Source organism: Crocuta crocuta, unplaced genomic scaffold, assembly GCF_008692635.1.
Source record: "Crocuta crocuta isolate KB4526 unplaced genomic scaffold, BGI_CrCroc_1.0 scaffold204, whole genome shotgun sequence".
NCBI classification, from domain to species: domain Eukaryota; kingdom Metazoa; phylum Chordata; class Mammalia; order Carnivora; family Hyaenidae; genus Crocuta; species Crocuta crocuta.
Genome location: NW_027529603.1, coordinates 1,951,052 through 1,971,683, shown reverse-complemented (window position 1 = coordinate 1,971,683; position 20,632 = coordinate 1,951,052). Strand labels below are relative to the sequence as shown.

Here is a 20,632-nt window from a genome sequence, read left to right as displayed (position 1 = left end):
ATATGCTCACAGTCTGCAGGGGCGGTTTTTAGAGCAGCACCATAGTGCTCTAACCTTGAAGAGGTACTTTGTGTTTAGCAAAATCACATACTCTTTTCCAGAGTGACTGCACCAGCTGGCATTCAGATCAACATGCAAAAGGGTTCCCCTTTCTCCACATCCTTGCCAACATCTGTTGTTTCCTGAACTGTTAATTTTAGTCATTCTGACAGGTGTGAGTTGGTATCTCACTGTGGTTTTGATTTGTATTTTCCTGATGATGAGTGATGTTAGCCATCTGGATGCCTCCTTTGGAAAATGTCTATTCATGTCTTCTGCCCATTTCTTTTTTTTTAATTTCTTTTTTAAAATTTACATCCAAGTTAGTTAGCATATAATGCAACAATGATTTCAGGAGTAGATTCCTTAATGTCCCTTACCCATTTAGCCCATATGCCTTCCCACAACCACCCCCCCACGTAAACCTCTATTTGTTCTTCATATTTAAGAGTCTCTTATGTTTTTATCCTCCTCCCTATTTTTATATTATTTTTCTTCCCTTCCCTTATATTCATCTGGTTTGTACTTAAAGTCCTCAGAGAGTGAAGTCATATGATATTTGTCTTTCTCTAATTTCACTTAGCATAATACCCTCTAGTTACATCTACGTAGTTGCAAATGGCAAGATTTCCTTCTTTTTTATTGTTGAGTAATACTCCAACATCTTTATCCATTCATCCATCGATGGACATCTGGGCTCTTTCCATACTTTGGCTATTGCTGATAGTGCTGCTATAAACGGTGGGGTACATGTGTCCCTTCAAAACAGCATACCTGTATCCCTTGGATAAATACCTAGTAGGTAATTATGGGTTGTATGGTAGCTCTATTTTTAATTTTTTGAGGAACCTCCATACTGTTTCCAGAGTGGCTGCACCAGTTTGCATTCCCACCAGCAGTGTAAAAGAGATCCTCTTTCTCTGCATCCTTGCCAACATCTGTTGCTGCCAGAGTTGTTAAAGTTAGTCATTCTGACAGATGTGAGGTGGTATCTCATTGTGGTTTTGATTTGTATTTCCCTATGATGAGTGATGTCGAGCATCATTTCATGTGTCTGTTGGCCACCTGGATATCTTCTTTGGAGAAGTGTCTGTTCATGTCTTTGGCCCATTTCTTCACTGGATTATTTATTTTTTGGGTGTGGAATTTGCTAAGTTATTTATAGATTTTAGATACTAACCCTTTATCTGATATGTCGTCTGCAAATATCTTCTCCCATTCCTCAGTTGCCTTTAAGTTCTGCTGTGCAGAAGCTTTTTATTTTGATGAGGTCCCAATAGTTCATTTTTGCTTTTGTTTCCCTGGCCTCCTGAGACATGTTGAATAAGAAGCTGATGTGTGTCTTCTGCCCATTTTTTAACTGGATTATTTGTTGTTTGGGTGTTGAGTTTTATAAGTTCCTTATAGATTCTAGATACTAACTCTTACCCAATACATCATTTGGAAATACCTTCTCCCATTCTATCAGTTGCCTTTTAGTTTTGTTTATTATTTCCTTCACTGTGCAGAAGCTTTTTATCTTGATGAGGTCCCAAAAGTTCATTTTTGCTTTTGTTTTCTTGCCTCTGGAGACATGCCTAGTAAGAAGTTGCTATGGCTGAGGTCAAATGGTCTGCACTGCTGCAGTTGCACTAATAGGTATTTACCCAAAGGATATAAAAATGCTGATTCAAAGGGACACATGTACACCAATGTTTATGGCAGCACTATCAACAATAGCCAAATAGGTAAGAGCCCAAATGTTCATCAACTGATGAATGGCTAAAGAAAATGTGGCACACGTGTGTGCATGTGTGTAATGGAATGTTACTCGGTGATCAAAAAGAATGAAATCTTGCCATTTGCAAGAACATGGATGGAACTAGAGTATATTATGCTAAGTGAATTAAGTCAATCAGAGAAAGACAAATATAATTTCACTCATATGTGGAATTTAAGAAACAAAACAGATGAATGGGAAAGAATGAAAAATGAAATGAGATAAAAACAGAGAGGGAGGCAAACCATAAGAGACTCTTAAATATAGAGAACAAACTGAGGGTTGCTGGAGGGGAGGTGAGTGGTGAGATAGGTTAAATGGGTGATGGCCATGAAGGAGGGCACTTGTTGGGATGAACCCCAGGGTTATATGTAAGTGATGAATCACTAAATTCAACCCCTAAAACCATATGACACTGTATATTAACTAACTTGAATTTAAATTTAAAAAATAATAAAGCACATAGCTAATATGACAGGATGTCAAAAGCAAATGACAGAATCTCCCCTGCTCTGCTTCCTGTTGGTTTTTGGTAAGATCTTTCTGGAGAACTCATTTCAGAAGCTGCTGTAGCTCTCTGACCTATATCCCTTCTCCACTGCCTGCTAGGTACATAGAATGAGTGACTCCTGGAATGAAGATCACAGTAGGACAGGAAGAGGAGCTTGTCCCCCACTCCCAAGGGCTGTAGGAAGAGAATCAGGAAGGGGGACCATGTAAATGGAGGTATGAGTACCTGGGACAGAAGCTGATATGTTCCTGACCAGGACATGGTAAGAGAGCCTAGAATCAGAAGTTAACCCAAAGTTCAAGGGCTTCAGGGGGAAGTAGGTAGGTAAATCTGAGCTTCAGTCTGATTGTTCTTAGTGTGATTAAGAGAGGTTGGCTGANAACCAATTTGACAATAAACTATTTGTAAAAAAAAAAAAAAAAAAGAGACAGAGAGGTTGGCTGAGTGTTGACACTGCTGGGAAAGAACCACAAACACAAGTTTTTTCTAAATACATCCAATCTTGTCAAGTACTGCCAGCAGCTTGTACCCAGACCTACTGTTATGTCTCATTTCTACACCACCTACACCTTCAATCCTTCTCAATGTTCCTCTTTTCCACCAGCCTTGGCTTCCCGAATATACATACACATATATGTGTGTACATATTTTTCAAGTTTTTTACTTGTTTGAGGGAGAGACAGAGTGAGCAGGGGAAGGGAAGAGAGGGAGAGAGAGAGAAACCCAAGCAGGTTCTGTACTGTTTGAGCAGGGGGCTTGAATTCATGAACCATGAGATAATGACCTAAGGTGTAACCAAGAGTCAGACACAACCAACTGAGCCACCCAGACACCCCTAAATATATATATATTTTTATGTGTCTCATGAATACTGTATGGTGTTGAACTCAGCTGTATCCTCTCCCAGGATCTGCCTGGTGTCTTTCCCACTCTTCTCCTACCCCCAGACAAAGACAGGATCAATTAGCCTACCCACCCCAGCCCTTGGTGCCTGTCATCATTCCACATTTCTTCGTTATTCCCCCTGAATTTCAGAAAGCACCAGAACCACTCACTTTGACTGTCAACAGCAATAACAAAATACTTTTATTAATGCTGTTGAAAAGTGTTGTGTTCCATTAAACAGTCAAGAAAAGTGGTCAGGGATCTAGATCTAGAATTTAATGCCACACATGAGGCTCTTTACCAAATAAGCTGCTCAGCACTGAAGAGGGACTGTAGGCCCTTTGGTCTTTCTGGAATGTACAATAATTTTCTATTTCATAGTAATATCTGTTTATAATTAACGTAAAGATAACATGGAATTCTCTGAAACACTTGGAACCTCCTAAGAGAGAGACTGAGAGGCAAGCTGAGATCTGTGAGCAGCTGCTAAGAAATGCAAGGCCCTCCAAACCATATCTTGTCTACACATTCCCTCACACATAGACTAAATGAAGTTCCTCCTACAGACCTGTTTTATGAGGCCTCTCCAATAAACTTGCCATACTAAGACATTACTAGAGTTCTTTCCTGCTTCCTGGTGAGTCAACCTGCACTCCCATCCCAATTCCCAGTACCATCAGCAGCCTCTGTAGCCCTGGCCAGAAAGTGGATCTCTTGACAGTGGCCATTGGACTCATATTCCCTGACCTCCTGATAAGCATGAATGGACCTGTCCTACCTTCTCCCATAAACTGGGATGGGAAAGATATTGGTGTCCCTGGAAGAAAGACTGGAATCCTGGCCCTTAAGGAAGCTACAGCAGAGTAGCATAGCTGAAGGCTGTTATTATGCCACTCAATATAAGGTGAAGTATGAATAAAAGATTTGGGTCACTTTCAGAAGGAAACTTCTGGCTGAAATTACCAGAGAATGATCTCAGAGAAAGATGATAAACATGAATAAAGGGCAGCAAAACTACAACACAAAGAAAACATTACAAAATTATTTTTACAATGTTTAAGCCAAATGTATGACCCTTGGAGAAGATGCAGATTTTAAGGTCAAAGTCACAAGAATGGAATGTGAAAAAAGTCAGAGTTAGAATCCTCTGACATCTGACAAGTTACTTAACATTTCTGAGCCCCAATTTCTTCATCTGGGAAAGGGAGATAACTGTATATCCATATCCGAAACCTCAATTACTGTTAATGTACTGCTAATTCCCAAAGCCACTTTGTTGCTCTAGTCTTTCCTCTAAGCTCCAACTATATAGACAACGGATAGGAAGATGCTCTATCTTGCCGCCAAAACAATGCAAATTAATTCAAAGTTTTCAAACATCCTCTACCTCACCAAATTTCTTTCTAATGTCAGGGAATGGTATCACTATACATCCACCTTTTTGTTCAGACCATCTACCCAGTCAATTACTGGGTTCTAAGTTTGATAGATCTCAAGTTGCCCCCTTTCCTCTATTTTTACTGCCTCTGCTTATAGTTCACTTTCTCATCCTTTCTTTCCTAAAAAAATTATAATAGTATCGCATATCCCCAGGGCTTAGGACAGTGGCTGGTGCATGGTAATACTTTAATAGACTTGAATCCAAAGTCTGGCCGGAGGAAGCAGATTAATTATTACAGTAATGTGATGAGTGCTATGGTGTATGGGGTCCTGCCACAGGAGGAAGTACTCAGCTGATGAGGACCCTAGGGCCACATAAAAGGGTCACAATAAAAGGGACCTTGAAAGGCATCTTGGATTTAACAATTAAAATATCTGAGTACTTACTATGTGCCAGGAACTATACCAGACAAAACAACCACCAAGACACAGGCCAAGCTTGCCTCCATGGAGATCATTACTCTATGGGGTAGACAGTCTCATGTGACCAAATTGTTAAATCAATATACACATATGAATGTCCAATACTCACCTCAAAAGTGAAATCCTGATTCCCTGCTCTCTTGCTACCACACAATCACACATACCAGACCTATTCCAATCACAGTACTTCCCACATCAGTTAATGGTACCTCCTTTTTTCCCATTGTTCAGGGCAAAAACATTGGTGTCATTTTGATGTTTTATCTCTAACAATATCTCAATATCTCATCAGAAAATCTTGTCTCTAACTTCAAAATGAATCTAGTACATAACCACTTTGCACTCCCTTTGTTTCTAGTTATGGTAGTAGTATTGTAACTAACCCCTCTGATTTTTCCTGAGACCATTCCACAGAAACCCAGTGGTCCCCAGAGACAGTCCTGGCTACAGATGATTGATTGATTGATGATGTATGTAAAACCAAGAGATTAGATAAGATCACCAAGGGAATGAATGAAATGAAGAAAAGACCTTAAGTATTGGGCTCTGGGACATTCTAACAATAAGAAATTGGAGGGGAAAAGTAAGAGAGGAGACTGAGAAGCAGTAGCCAGGGAGGAAGGTAGGAAAAGCAGAAGAGTGTGGTATACCATAAACCAAGAGAGGAAAAGTATTGCAAGAAGAGAGTGAGCAATTGCATGAAAAGTTGTAAACTGGCCAAGGAAAATGGACTCAGAATTGACCATCAGACTCAGCAACACAGATCATTCATGCTTGAGAAGAACAGACTCTGGTGAATGATGGATGTGAAGGCATGACTGGGATGGATTGAAGGAAGAATGGAAGGAAAACAAATGGTGATAGCAAGTGTAATCAGTTCTTTAAGGGAAGACTGTTTCACAGAAATGCAGAAAAATAGGGAAATAGCAGTAAGAGAAAGTGAGACCCAGAGAGGACTATTTTTAAAAGGTGAGAGATATCAATAACAGCAACAACAAAATCTGATTTAATAGCCAAATTATGGAAACTGCCCAAGAGTCCATCAGTGATGAGTGGATAAAGAACCTGTGGTATATACATACAATTACTCAGCCATTAAAAAGAATGAAATTTCACCATTTTCAATGACATGGGTGGAGCTAGACAGTATTATTCTAAGTGAAATAAGTCATAGAAAGCCAAATATCATATGATTTCACTCATTTGTGGAATTTAAGAAAACAAAAGGAAAAAAAGAGGCAAACCAAAAAATACTCTTAACTAGAGAGAACATAACTAACCATGGGCAGAGGGCTGGTGTGTGTGGGGATGGGTGAAATAGGTGATGGGGATTAAGAAGCACATTTGTTGTGATGAGCATTAGGTGTTGTATGAAGTGTTGCATCACTATATTGTACACCTGAAACTAATATTACACTGTATGTTAACTAACTAGAACTTAAATAAAAATTTAAATAAAATAAAAATAGGCAGAGGAACTAATTAGACATTTTTTCCAAATAAGACATTTGAATGGCAAACAAGTACATGAAAAGATGCTCAACATCATTAACTATCAGAGATAATTGATACAAATCAAAACCACAATGAGATATCATCCCACACCTGTTAGAATGGCTATAATCAAGAAAATATGAGATAAGTGCTGGTGAAGATGTAGAAAAAAGTGAATATTTGTGTACTGTTGGTGGGAATTTAAATTGGTGCAGCCATTATGGAAAACAGTATGTAAGTTTAAAAAAAAAAAGTGAGAGACATTACATGTTGCATATTGACTGAAACGATGCAGTCAGGAAGGATAAACTGATGATAAGGGAGAGCCAGGGGAGAACTGCTGGAGCAATGAGGCACTGTAGAAGTAGGTGATGGGATCAAATGCCCATGTCCAGAAGGTAGCATTGGCTAAAAGTACAGATGCTTCACTGGTGGTAAGTAGAAAGTAGCACTGCAGAAAGACAGTGTGGCTTACTAGAAAGATTCCCTCACATGTAACAGAATGTGGGCAAAGACCCAAAAGGATAAAGTGAGAAGCAAGGAAGGGACCATGGCTGGGGATGGAGAGTGGGGTATGGAGACCAAAACCAGAGGTGGAGATGGATTCTGGAAGTTACTATACCAAATTACACTTAGGATATGCAACAAAGAGGTCAGGTGGGCATAAAAAGGTGTTTCCCATTGTTGATCACACGTATGAAGGTGTCCTCAGAAGACTGGATCATTAGGAGAGATTTCAGAGATGTTCTAGATGTTTTGGAGCATAGTGCATTAGACTACAGAAAAAGAGGGCAGGTACAACATTCTAGTGTTCAGAGATCAGGGATGTTTAGGGGGTAGGAGAAGAGAAGCAGAAGGCAGAAAAAGGTTGCCCTGAGTGGATGGGATGGACCTCTGTTTTAGACACTTCATATCTCTCAGAAGGTAACACCTCTACATTCCCACCTACTGACCTATCACACAGGAGCCAAGAGCTAGAGGAAGTACAAGAAGTACAACAGTTTCCCTAAAATATGGTATGAGGGACTGTAGGATGCCTCTGCCTCACTGATTTCTAAGGAAATTCAGGATGACTCAACATCCCATCAAACCAACAGGTGGTAACAGGACTTTCTTGCATGATAGGACCCCAGCACTTAGCACAATGTGTCCACTGCTAGCAGGGTTCATAAACAGAGGATGGGAAGAAGTATGAATGTGTCCCTCCTCAAAATGGTGATTCTGTGTCTAATGGATGAGGACCTAGCCCCTGTTATGGCCCCCAAGGTGAGGAGATACAAGGCCCAGGCCTGTTGAGCCAATACTCTCCAAAAACCAAAGGAGATCTTGTGACATGCACATCCTCTCTGCCTGGTGGGAGTTGGGCAGAGCCACAAAGCAAAGAGACAAGAAGGGGACCCAGAATGAAGGGAATGACCCAGAATGGTCACAGAAGCATTATGTGGGAATCCAAGGTTAATGTGCACACATCCTGACTTAGGTGGAACAGGTCCTTTCCATGGCCCCCTAAGGATCCTACCTATCCCAGAGCAGCATGGGTTCATAGCACTGACCATAGTGCTACAACAAAGGGTTGAGGACATAAAGATGAGCTGTAACCAACACCTTCAATATTCTCAGTTTTCAGCAAAGAGAAGAGCAAGGCCAGAGNGCTGGTGGGTATTCCCTCCCAAAATCTTTACCTCGTCTTATGCTCACCACTGTCTACCTCCAATCTAACCACTTCATCAGTGCTATTCTAAGCATAGTTACCTAATGCTAACCTTTAAAAAAAAAATTTATTCATTTTTGAGAGACAGAGCACAAATGGGGAAGGGGCAGTAAGAGAGGGAGACACAGAATCCAAATCAAGTTCTGAGCTGTCAGCACAGAGCCCAATGTGGGGGCTTGAACTCACAAATCGCAAGATCATGACCTGAGCCAAAGTCATGATCAGCTCAACTTACTGAGCCACTCAAGTGCCCCACCCTAACACTAAACTTATCCGTAGATAACTACACAGAGTAATGTCTGCACCTATACTAGACCCACAAATAGCACACACTTATGACAGTATAGATCATCTACACTCCAGGAACTCAGAAGCTCCTTCAGTAACACCTGCACAGTCATCAGGGTAGGATGTCTCTGAAGAGCTCAGTGTTCAGCTGGAAGCCAGGAGTACCAAGGTGCCCAGACCCTTTGACTCTTTTCAAGCAGAAAAGCCTACAGGGGCCCAGCCTACCCTAAGCCCTGTTCTGGGATTAGTCCAATCTCTCAGCTGAAATTCCCACCATACCTTTCCCTGGCTCTTGCCTGCCAAACTAGGAGCTTCTGTTGCCCTGGAACACCATATCAGGAGGGAGCAAATGTGCCTGAGACCTGGGCCTGAAGGGATGTGGAGATTCCCAGGCTCTTGCAACACTCATGCCTAGGACCTCTACCCTAGAGCCTGGCCCAGGTGCCTGTCCTAAATAGGTAGTGGGCCTGCTGACACTAGGGAGAGTAGGGGTGAATTAGCACACCTCCTCTCCCTCTATTCCATGATCTCAATCAGGTGAAAGGGTTATTCACAATGAACTCATCAGCAGAGGTAGAGCTGAAGTAAACCCCTTACTTACCTCTCAACATCACCAGAACTTCTAGTACAGGACTCCTCCACACCTCAGCCTCCCTAGAGATTGTCAAACACAATTTATTTATTAGGCTCTATCATTAACTCACCAAGCCAAAATCTTCATCCAACAGACTGTAACTCTTAGGTGGACACTCACAACTCAGATGTGTAGCCATCCGAGCTTGTGTTCCCTTCCCCAATGTCTACATTGAGCCTGGCCTGAGTACCAAGAGAGGGGCTTGGTTCAGGGATGCAAGCTCCTAAATATGCACATGAAGTGCTTGAGAAATTAGCAATATTAGTTTTAACCCCTAGAAAAACAAGTGGTAGTTATTGTCAAGAACTGTGCAGGGGCTGTTATTTTATTCTGTTTTTAAGGTTAACAAGCTATCCTGTTACTGACTGTTTCATGAATGCTGGCAGAAGACAAAAGACTCCTGAGTCAGATATAAAGGACTTATCACTCACAGAGTAGCCATAGCAAGAGCTTTAGCATGTTTGTGTTTGTGTGTGTGTGTGTGTGTATCACTTCCCCTTATCTACCAAATGCCTTGGGTGTAGCACAAGATCACAGATGCCTGCTCATGCAGTGGGTTGTGTTACAAGAGAGGAATGCTATGGTTTGGTGTTTCACTGCTTTTACAGTTAGAAAAAGCCAAGACTGATCTTTGTTCAGGGGGAGATGTTGCCTTATCTTTCAAGGTTTCTTGCTGCATACACAATTCTGAGAAATGGACTGGATAACAGTCATGGTCCTACATTCTTGGCATACCAGTAAAAAACATTCAGGAATGCTAAGAGCCCATAGCAGGTTGTCTCTCTCAACCATAATTAGTAATGGGTAAAAACAATGGTGAGGGAAAAAAGTGTATTCCATGTGCTGGAAGAAGACCTAGGAGTGACACTCAGGTTACAAAGAAAATCAATTTACAAAGATGCCACAAATTATGCTTAATGATAACTTCTTTAGTTGATAAGTAGAATTGGGGTTTTCTGTGTCCTTATTAATGAAGAAAAGAGAGATAGAACATATTATCATAGAGACAATGTGCATGTTGAACTTGGGTAACTTGGGAAGGGCTTGAAAAAAAACTTTAGGGGTGAGGGGCAAATGGTGATAAATCCCAATGGGACAAGAAAGAATAGGCCCATATGGCTGAATAAAATGGAAGAAATGAGAACAGATGACAACCTAAACCTCTCTTCGGTGCTATTTGTGGAGAAGTCTCTAAGGCGGCTTCCCCCATGTTCCCACCTCCTTTTGTTCATGCTTTGTGTAATCCCATCCTCTTGAGTATTGACAGAACTGTGATTTGATTGTAATTAACAGTACATGGCAAAAGCAATAGGCTGTTACTCCTATACTTATATAAGACTGTCTTCTATCATACTCATTCTTAGACACTCCTTTCTGACTTGATAAAGTGGACATGTTAGGAAAGTCCACATACCCTCTAGGAACTGTAGGTGGCTTTTAGACACTGAAGTGGCCTCCAGCTTAGAGTCAACAAAAATCAGGGCCCCCAGTCCTATAAACGCAAAGAAGTGAATTCTGCCAACAACCTGAGTGAGCTTGGAGGATTCTTCCCCATTCCAAGCCTCCAGATGAGAACACAGCCCAGCCAATATTTTGCAGTCTTGTCAGACCACAGAGGACCAAGTTGGAATACAGACCCACAGAGACTGTGATATCATAAATTATGTATTATTTTAAACCACCACATTTGTGGTAATTTGTTGCACAGTAAAAGAAAACTAATACACTGCTGTAACCATGACAGTTAAGAGAAGTGTCTGACAGCATGGCCAGCATGCAGTTTGTATGTGTGCAAGGCACCTCCTTAAAGTTCAGTGAGATTATATACAAGGGCAAGTGGAGGTAGGAGGAAGATGGGCTATTCCACAGTATGAGCTAGGGAAGAAATAAGGAAGGAGAAAGCACCTAGGTAACTCTTCTCCTTCAGCTCCTTCTATAAAAACACATAGCTGTGGAGTCTGTGGCCCTCCTAATAGGCTGGAACCATCTCATCCTGCATAAAAAAAATAAATCACCATTTTGTCCCTTCATGTGATTTTTTTTTTATATAGGAAGAGCCGGTATCTGTGAAAGGCTCAAATATATAACTAACAGTAATCTTGTAAAAAATGAGGGGGTTGTCCCCCAGGAAGTAATACAGTAAAAGAAACCTCTGAAAAGTGAAGTAGGGAAAACATTCCAAATCAGTAAGTTTTAAAGGTAGAAAAAGGAGCTCTAGATTTTAAGTTCAGGAAGGAGGAATAATCAAAATAGTTTCCACTGCTTTACACAGAACCAATCCTGAATAAATCTTTCTTAAAGAAATGCTGCAAAGATGATTGGAGCAAGCAAAGAGTTTATTTGAGATCAGAGAGTTTATTTGAGTGTCTGTATCCTCCCTGTAGTTCAAAGTGAGCCAGAAGGTCTGAGAAGACCAATTTTTCAGAACTGGTTTCTGGAAACAATGTAATCACAAACTCATCACATCCAATGTGCTTCCTCAGAGATTAGTGACTTGGGGTTAGCAGAGATGATGATAGGTAACCAATACAACAGAAATGGGTCATTTCTTTGATCACAGGAGAGAAGTATCAAATTTTATAATTTATCCAGCTTCCATACCATATCACATTTCTTTTGGATATATATGTCAGAGTAGAAATGCTGAGTCATGTGAAAATTCTTAATTTTTTGAGGAACCATGAAACATTTCTACAGCAGCTGCACCATTTTACATTTCTACCAGCAATGTACCAGCATTCTAATTTCTCCAGATCCTCCCACTATTTTCCATATTTTTTGAGAATAGTGCTGGTTGGCCATGTATGTATCTTCTTTGAAGAAATATCTATTCATATCCTTTCCATTTTTGAACTGAGTATAGTATTTGTTGTTGTTGACTTGCAGTTCTTTATACATAGTAGATATAACTCGCTTACCTGATATATGGTTTGCAAATATTTTCTCCCATTCCATGGGTTGTCCCTCCACTCTCTTGAGTGAATTCTTTGACATACACAAAAGTTTAAATTTTAAGAAAGTCCAATTTTCCTGCTGTCTTGTTCTCTGCATTTTTGATGTTATACTTAAGAAACCATTGCCAAATCCCAAGTTATGAAGATATTTCCCTGTGTTGTTTTGTTTTTTGTTTTTTTTACTAAGAGTCTTAGGCAGTTTTACCTTTTAAACTTAAGCAAACATATTCTTGCTTCTGTATCTTTTTGGAATCTCTTCCCAAATAAAATGTGAAAAATAGATTTCATGACTCCAGACTTTGTAACCTTCTTCAATTTGCTTAGCGTCTCTGAGTCTCAGTTTAATTATCCCTGAAGAGGTAATTTCACAGGTTGTTGCAAGAGTTCTATGTTTAAACATAGCTAGTATAGTGCCTAGCACACTAGTGCTCAATAATCATATGCAGTCTTCTTCCTTCCTTCAAAGGACTTGCTCTTCCAGGGCCTGCCAGCATCAATTATTCCACTTGTCTTACTGCTTGCTTATGGATACTCAAGCCCAGGGCCCCAAGTCTTCTATCTTAGCTCCAGAGTCCTCACTGGTCCTCCCTTCCCTTATGTCCTTTGCTCTAATAGAAGTTCCTGCCTCCACAAATATTCAGCTTCGAGACAACCAGGGCTATCACGGAAAATAAATTTTTTAATGGGGTTGGGGGAAGAATGGACAAAGGCAGCAGCCCCACAGGGGCCCAGCCCTAAAAAGGGCACAGAACCCTTAAAACGTCAAGGCTAAAGTCCTTTGGGCATATGGGAAGTTACTCCTGGCCTAGATCCCGCGGCAGGGTCCTCTCCTTCCGGTCAGAGGTTCATTCCAGGCAGTTCCAGGGCACAGTCTAAAGTATTCCTTTATACTGGGGTCCTCTGTGGGGTCCATCCCCACCGCGCAGGCTCCTGGGCTCCTCTACATTCTCAAACGGTCTTCTACTGAGACAACACAGAGACCACCCTTGCCCTCCAGTAGTTATACAGAAGGTCTCTGTGGGCAGACAGTGCCTCCACGCTGCGCCTCCCCATGGCAGCAAATGCAGAGAGAGCCCTGGAGTCTCCGTTCACACAGAGGTCCTCCATGGGGGCGGCTCCTGCACCGCCTCCGGGACTCTCCCAAGGGGCAGAGGCAGGGACACTCGGGGGTTATCTACTTACACAGGGACTCCCTTAGGGGCGGCTCCCACACAACACCTGAGTCCCCGGAGGATTGTCCGCGGGCCGCAGACCCGTCCCTTAGGGTGCCTGCCGGGTCCCCGCCGCCCCCGCCCCCGCTTACCGGGACCGTCAGGGTGCGGGACGCGGGTCCGGGGCTGGCCGACTCTACACCGCGGACCCCGCGTCGCCCGTGCTGGGGCCGAAAGCCGGGAGCAGCGGCGCAAGCNCCCGACCCCAGCACACCCACCCTCCCCGCCCCGCGCGGCTGCGGCGCGTGCGCCGGCGCGAGAAGATACCAGCGCGCTGGTGGGTGCGAGTCGCGCTCCGCCCTCCTGCGCCTCGAGGCGCGGCCCTCGCGGCTAGGTTAGCGACCTCGCGCAGGAATGAGGCGCTGAGGGACCGCAGAAAAGACCGCAGGAGGAGGGAGGCGCTCCGACGACCTGTGGGTCCGGATGCCAGTGGGCGCCCCCGACCAGCTCCCCGCTCTGCGGCGCCCGCCGGGTCTTCGGCAGCGGGGCAGCCAGCAACAAGATCAGTGCTGGCCCGGAAGAGGCGTCCCGGAAGGAGCCCCTCACGGCTCCTGCCCGCCAAGGCGAAGCGTCCTGCCGCCCTCACCTGCCTGGGGAGGTGAGAATGACTCATCCAAGCGGCCTCAGCTCTCTCCTCTTTCGACAGGCCCAGTTGCCCAGTCAGGCCGCCGGGCAAACGACCCACGCGTTAAGGCACTCATCACAGTACCGTACTGCGGAGTGTCAAAATGAGCTTTCACAAAGATTTCTGCTGCCCCAGCTCTTCCTGTGCGCTGCTTTCAGAGGTTATTGGTCTTCCGTCTCCAGCAGCAAAGCTGTACCTTGATGTGACCCACTCACTCTGCTGCTGCAACCTTATTCCTCAGACTATCCAGTTATGAGGGCTGTAATGTGCATTACACCATACTAGGTGCTTTGAAGAAAGTGAGGGAAACAAAAAGAATGTCAAAAGTCATGAAGCCCCAAACAGTTCATTATAAAGCAGTAACTGAAGAAATACAAATGATATGCTGAGGATTTTTATTTTTAAATGTTTAATACTTTATTTACATTTTTAATATACCTCGTGTTTCCAGATAAATTTGTTTCAGTGTCACAAATAAATACAAGTCACTTCATCATGTGGGATGAATGAGTTTCTACAAGACAAACTCATTTTGTCCTTACCGTCATGAAACTTAACAATAGGAATATAAAGTAAGTACAGTACTCTATAAAGCTATCCACCTTTAAACAAAATGCCAGATACTAAACACTGTACATGTATTAAGTAATTTAAACTTCACAACATCACCATGAAGTCCTATATTTCATTGCTTCAATTATACAGATGCAGAAAGTGAGGCACAGAGGAATTAAACAACCTGCCTAAGGTCACATAGCTAATACATGAAATCCAGGTATTCTGACTTGACATCCCATTCTCCTAACCATTTGTTTTACTGTACTGACTCCAGGACCACCTTGAGGATATGCATCAACCCACAGAAATACTTTTTTGCAAGAATATGGATTAAATAATTTTACTAAAATTTGTGTTATAGAATTCATGGTCCTATGTGAGGTATACTTCCATATTAGTTTGCTGTCATATCAGTGCATGTAAAGATTCTTCGTACTGTCTACTTAACCATCTTTTTTTGTCTTTATTTCAGGTGCACCATTGCTGGCTAATTTTACATCTCACACATGAGGAAAAGGTAATGATAGTATTATTACTCATAAAGCCAGAACTTTTCAGAACTTGTGTGTCTTGAAACAATATAGGTCTTCTTGCCTCTCTAATTTCCTAATACCATTTATTTAATGCGAGTTATATCATTATTTATGATGCCACATCATCCATCTTGCCAGCTGTGAATACTGGCTTCTAAAGTTCTCTCAAAACTTAAAATAAAAATAGGGGAACAAGTTAGATGGTGGAGAAGTAGGGACACCTGGATTTTCCTCATCCCTCAAACACAGCTGTATTGAGGTCAGGAAATAGATCTGCGGAGCAGCAGCAAAATCTCCTCAGTTGGAGGGAGACAACTTGGCAGGATCAAGGTGCATGCGAGTTGGGGGAGATAAAACATGCAATTATGTAGGAGAGGGAACATTTTCTGTGGAGAGACAAAAGGGAGAAAAAGAGAGTAGGGTTGTGAAAGTGTGGCATCAAGTTAGCATAAGAGAAAGACCTCTCTGGACCATGGACTGGGCAGTGAGAAGTACTAAGTGTACTAGTTCTTTTTTGCAAACAGCAGTTGGAGCTGAAACTCTGAAGTTTTAGAAATGTGCGACTTTCTCTGGAGCAGAGCCTTGGTGTGTGCTCCTAGGGAGGAGGGAGCTGACTCTGGAGTGCATAGTGTGGTGTAGTGATCTCTGGGGTGCACTGGGAGAGAACAATCCCCTTCCCAGAATACTTTGGCAAGAGGGTCTGTTGCCTTCCCAAGGACAAAAAACTCTTTAGGTACCAGCCAAAGGCCTTTCCTCACCAGGGTGAAGAGGTGCTACTCCAGAGGAGGGGAGTGGATCCGTGCAGTGCTGGATCCTTTAAAACTTTGGGTTTTGATTCCCAGCCAGCCACCAAGGAAGAGATGCAAGAGAATTGTGAAGCAGGGCAAGCTGACTGCCCTCGCTATTCTGTGAGGGCTACCTTAGCAGTGTGGGTTGAGATCCCTGGTCCTGGGAGGAGAGATTGGGACGACACTATTTTCCCCGCCAACACCAGCATGGTGGGACTTCAGAGAGCAGCACAGTGCCCCAGTGGAGGTGGGTCATGCTAACACCAAACCCTGCCCCTCTGTGTCTGTCAACTGCTGGAGCAAGACTTACTGGAGCAAGACTGACTGACCCAGTGCAGCCAGCCTGTTCTCCAGACCAGCACAGCCATCAACCCCAGGCACCAACAAACAAATCATTTTTTTGTTTTTGTTTTCTCTTTCTTTCCTTCCTCTTCTTTTTTTCTTTTGGAATTAGGCTCATAGTTTATGATTTGCTTTGTCATTTCTATTATATATATATATATATATATATACATATATATATACACACACATATATATATTTAAATCAGTCTTTTTAACATTCTATTCTTTTCCCCACTTTAATCTTTTCTTCTACTTTTTTACTAATTTTCCCCCTTTTCTTTCCTTGGAATCAGCCTTATGATTTTTTGATTCTCTGGTTTTCTTTTTTTTTTTTTAATGTTTATTTATTTTTGAGTGGGGGGCAGAGACAGAGGGGGGACAGAAGATCCAATGCGGGCTCCATGCTGACAGCAGAGAACCTGATGCAGGGCTCGAATTCACAAATTGTGAGGTCATTACCCAAGCTGAAGTCTGACACTCAACTGACTGAACCACCTAGGCATCCCAGACATCTTTGGTTTTCTTTTCTCCTCTCTCTTTTTTCTCTTTTTATGGGACCAGGCTTCATCCCCCTTTTTTTCTAGGATTACTTCAACAAACAAATTAAAGCACATCTAGTTAAAGGTCCAAATACTCCACCACTGCTAGCAAGGAGATGCTCTGTAGAGGACTGACCAGTGGGATAGAGCAGCCAAAATGCAATAGCAGAGTGCATGCAAAATATACCAGAAACACTCCCTAGAGAGCCACACCCTGGTAGGTGTACACCCCTTTTTAATATAGTAGTACTCTCACATGCAGGACACATAACAAGCTTTTAAAACACGCAAACAACAGAAACTTAGCCAAAACCACAGGATGAAGGAGTTCTCCCCAAAAGAAAATTCAAGAAGAAATCACAGCCAGAGAACTGCTCAAAAGTAGGTGAAATAGAAGATAAAATTATGGAAAATAATGAAGCTGAAAAAAGAGGGAAAGGAAATTACTAGATCATGGGGGGAGAATTACAGAACTAAGTGATTCTGTGAAATGAAACAATATCCATGATATAGGAGTACCAGAAGAAGAAGGGTGAGGAAAAGGGGCTAAAGGTTTATTTGAACAAATTATAGCTGAGAACTTCCCTAAACTGGAGAAGGAAACAGGTATCCAAGTCCAAGAGACACAGAAAACTCTCTTCAAAATAAGCAAAAATAGGTCAGTTACCATGACATATAGTGAAACTGGCAAAATACTAAAATAAAGAGAGAATTCTGAAGGCAGCCAGGAACAAAAGTTCCTTAAACTAAAGGGTAGATACATAAGGTTAGTAGCAAGAGTTGTCCACAGACACTTGGCAGGCCAGAAGGGAGTGGCAGGAAATATTCAATGTACTGAATAAGAAAAATATGCAGCCAAGAATCCTTTATCCAGCAAAGTTGCCATTTATTATTTTTTTTCTTAANTCGCCAGCATCTAGAGTTCTCTGATTTGCTCATTTTATTTTATTTTATTTTATTTTTTTAAATAAATTTATTATGGGTATATCATCAACGTATACATGTTGTATATATTCAATGTGTACAAGGTGAAGTTTGTTTTTTTTTGGTTTTTTTTTTTGTTTTTTACAAAGTTTATTGTCAAATTAGTTTCCACATAACACTCAGTNGTCAAATGCTTTTTCCGCATCTATTGACAGGATCATATGGTTTTTATCTTTTTTTTGTTGACGTGATGTATCACATTGATTGATTTGCGAATATGAACCAGTCAGGAATGATTCCCACTTGATCTTGGTGGATAATTCTCTTTACGTGCTGTTGAATTCGAATTGCAAGTATCTTGTTGAGGATTTTTGCATCTGTATTCATCAAGGATATTGGCCTGTCGTTCTCATTTTTTGCTGGGTCTCTGTCTGGCTTGGGAATCAAAGTGATGCTGGCTTCATAGAATGAGTCCAGGTGTATTCCTTCGATTTCTATTTTTTGGAATAGCTTGAGAAGAATGGGTATTAACTCTGATTTAAATGTCTGGTAGAATTCCCCAGGGAAGCCATCTGGTCCAGGGTGCTTATTTGTTGAGAGATTTTTGATAACTGATTCCATTTCTTCACTAGTTATGGGTCTGTTCAGATTTTCTATCTCTTCCCATGTGAATTTTGGTAATGAGTGTGTGTTTAGAAATGTGTCCATTTCTTCTAAGTTGTCCAGTTTATTGGCATATTATTTTTCATAGTATTCACTGATAATTGCTTGTATTTCTGAGGGGTTGGTTGTAATAGGTCCATTTTCATTCATGATTTTGTCTATTTGGGTGCTCTCTGTTTTCTTTTTGAAAAGCCTGGCTAGAGGTTTGTCAATTTTGTTTACTTTATAAAAAACCAACTCTTGGTTTCATTGATCTGTTCAACTGTTGGGTTTTTTTTGGGGGGGGCGGATTCTGTATTGTTTATTTCTGCCCTGATTTTTATTATTTCTCTTCTCCTACTGGGTTGGATGCTCTTGTTGTTCTCCTTCTAGTTCCTTTAGGTGCGCTGTTAGAACTTGAGCTTTTTCTAATTTCTTGAAATAGGACTGGAGTGAAATGTACTGTCTTCTTAGGACTGCCTTTGCCGCATANCCTTTGTATGTTATGGCCCTTTTCTCCCTAGCTGCTTTCAGAATTCTCTCTTTGTCCTTATATTTTGCCAGTTTCACTATGATATGTCATGCAGAAGATCAATTCAAGTTATGTCTGAGGGGTGTTCTCTGTGCCTCTTGGACTTCAACGTCTGTTTCCTTCCCCAGTTTGGGGAAGTTCTCAGCTTTACTTTGTTCAAGGACTCCTTCAGCACCTTTCTCTCATTTTCCTCTTCTGGAATTCCTATGATACGGATATTGTTCCGTTTGATTGTATGACTCAACTCTCGAACTCTCCTTTTGTGTTCCTGGATCAGTTTATCTCTCTTTTTCTATAATTGTGTCTTCTAATTCACCTGTTCTCCTCTCTGTTCTTTAATCCATGCATTGGATGCCTCCATTTTATTATGCATCTCATTTATAGCATTTTTTAATTCATCACTATTTTTAAGCTCCACAGTCCTTGTAGCAATAGTTTCTCTGATGTCTTCCATGCCTTTTTCAAGCCTAGCAATTAATTTTATGACTACTGTTCTAAATTCTTGTTCAGTTATGTTGCTTATATCTGTTTTGAGCAGTTCTTTAGCTGTCATTTCTTCCTGGAATTTCTTTAGAGGAGAGTTCTTCCATTTCATCATTTTGGCTAGTTTTCTGTCTCTTGTTAGTTTTAAAAGCTTGTAATGCACTCTGCACCTGCGAGTACTGCTGTATTAAAGAAGGCTCTTTGATTGTTCAGGGTCTATTCGTTCAGGAAGTGTTCTTTGAATGGTGTCTCTTGGTTTCTCTTGTGGAGACTTTGGTTATTTTATTTCCCTATTCACAGTGGTATTTGGGACTCATGTGTACTTTGGCTTTTTTCTTGAGGTAGCCCTGGTAAAAGGTTCTTCAGCCTCACACCTGCAAGGTCTCCTTTCTCTGCAGATACCCAAGTTGTCTCATCTGGAGAGGAAGTATAGCAATATCTCTTACCATGCAAATTCATTTGTTCCTCTATGAAGGACACTTTGGCAGTAGCAATTCCATCTGTATACATCTTCTTTTTCTTGAGAATTTATCCTGCAGATATACTTACATTGGCCACACATTTGGGGTGTGGGTCTTCCTCTTCAAGGACCACCGGGGGAGGAAGAGATTCCAGTACTACCCCAACTCTCCACTACCACCTCCCAAGAGGTGGGCAAGGCTGTCATTTAGAATAGAAGATGAGATAAAGACTTCCCCAGACAAATAAAAACTAAAAGAGTTAGTGACCACTAAACCAGTCCTGCAAGAAATTCTAAGGGGGACTTTCGGAGTGGAAAGCAGCAAAGACAACAAAGGACTGGAGAACATCACCAGAAACATGAAATCTACATATAACACATTGGCACTAAATTCATATCTTTCAGTAATTGCTCTGAATGTAAATGGACTAAATATCCCAATCAAAAGACATAGGGTATTAGGATAGGTTAAAAAAAAAAAAACAAAAAAAAAAAAACAAGAGGGACGCCTGGGTGGCTTAGTTTGTTAAGCGTCTGACTTCAGCTCAGGTCATGATCTCACAGTTCATGGGTTCAAGCCCCATGTCCAGCTCTGTGCTGACAGCTTGGAGCGTGGAACCTGCTTCTGATTCTGTCTCCCTCTCTCTCTGACACTCCCCACTCGCACTCTGTCTCTCTCAAAAATAAATAAACATTAAAAAAAAAGATATATCTATATGCTGCCTACAAGAGGCTCATTTTTTTTTGTTTTTTTTTTAATAGTTTATTGTCAAATTAGTTTCCACATAACACTCAGTGCTCATCCCCACAAGTGTCCTCCTCCGTGCCCATCCCCCCCTCCCCCCACATCCATCA

General features: G+C 41.7%; 2 protein-coding genes across 4 annotated transcripts in view; one reads left to right on the top strand and one right to left on the bottom strand.

Moving 5' to 3' along the window:
- Positions 1 to 13,540, bottom strand: part of PHF24 (PHD finger protein 24) — a 162,838-nt gene extending 149,298 nt beyond the window's left edge. For all 3 annotated transcript variants that reach the window (XM_077761912.1, XM_077761916.1, XM_077761913.1), the window contains exon 1: positions 13,442 to 13,540. The gene's annotated coding sequence lies outside the window, so the exon portion shown is untranslated. The remainder of the gene's footprint in view (positions 1 to 13,441) is intronic.
- Positions 13,541 to 13,658: 118 nt separating this feature from the next.
- Positions 13,659 to 20,632, top strand: part of CCL19 (C-C motif chemokine ligand 19) — a 78,963-nt gene continuing 71,989 nt past the window's right edge. The window contains exons 1-2 of the mRNA XM_077761923.1: positions 13,659 to 13,947; positions 15,005 to 15,049. Coding sequence (XP_077618049.1) covers positions 15,039 to 15,049 — 11 coding nt within the window. The 5' untranslated portion in view covers positions 13,659 to 13,947; positions 15,005 to 15,038. The remainder of the gene's footprint in view (positions 13,948 to 15,004; positions 15,050 to 20,632) is intronic.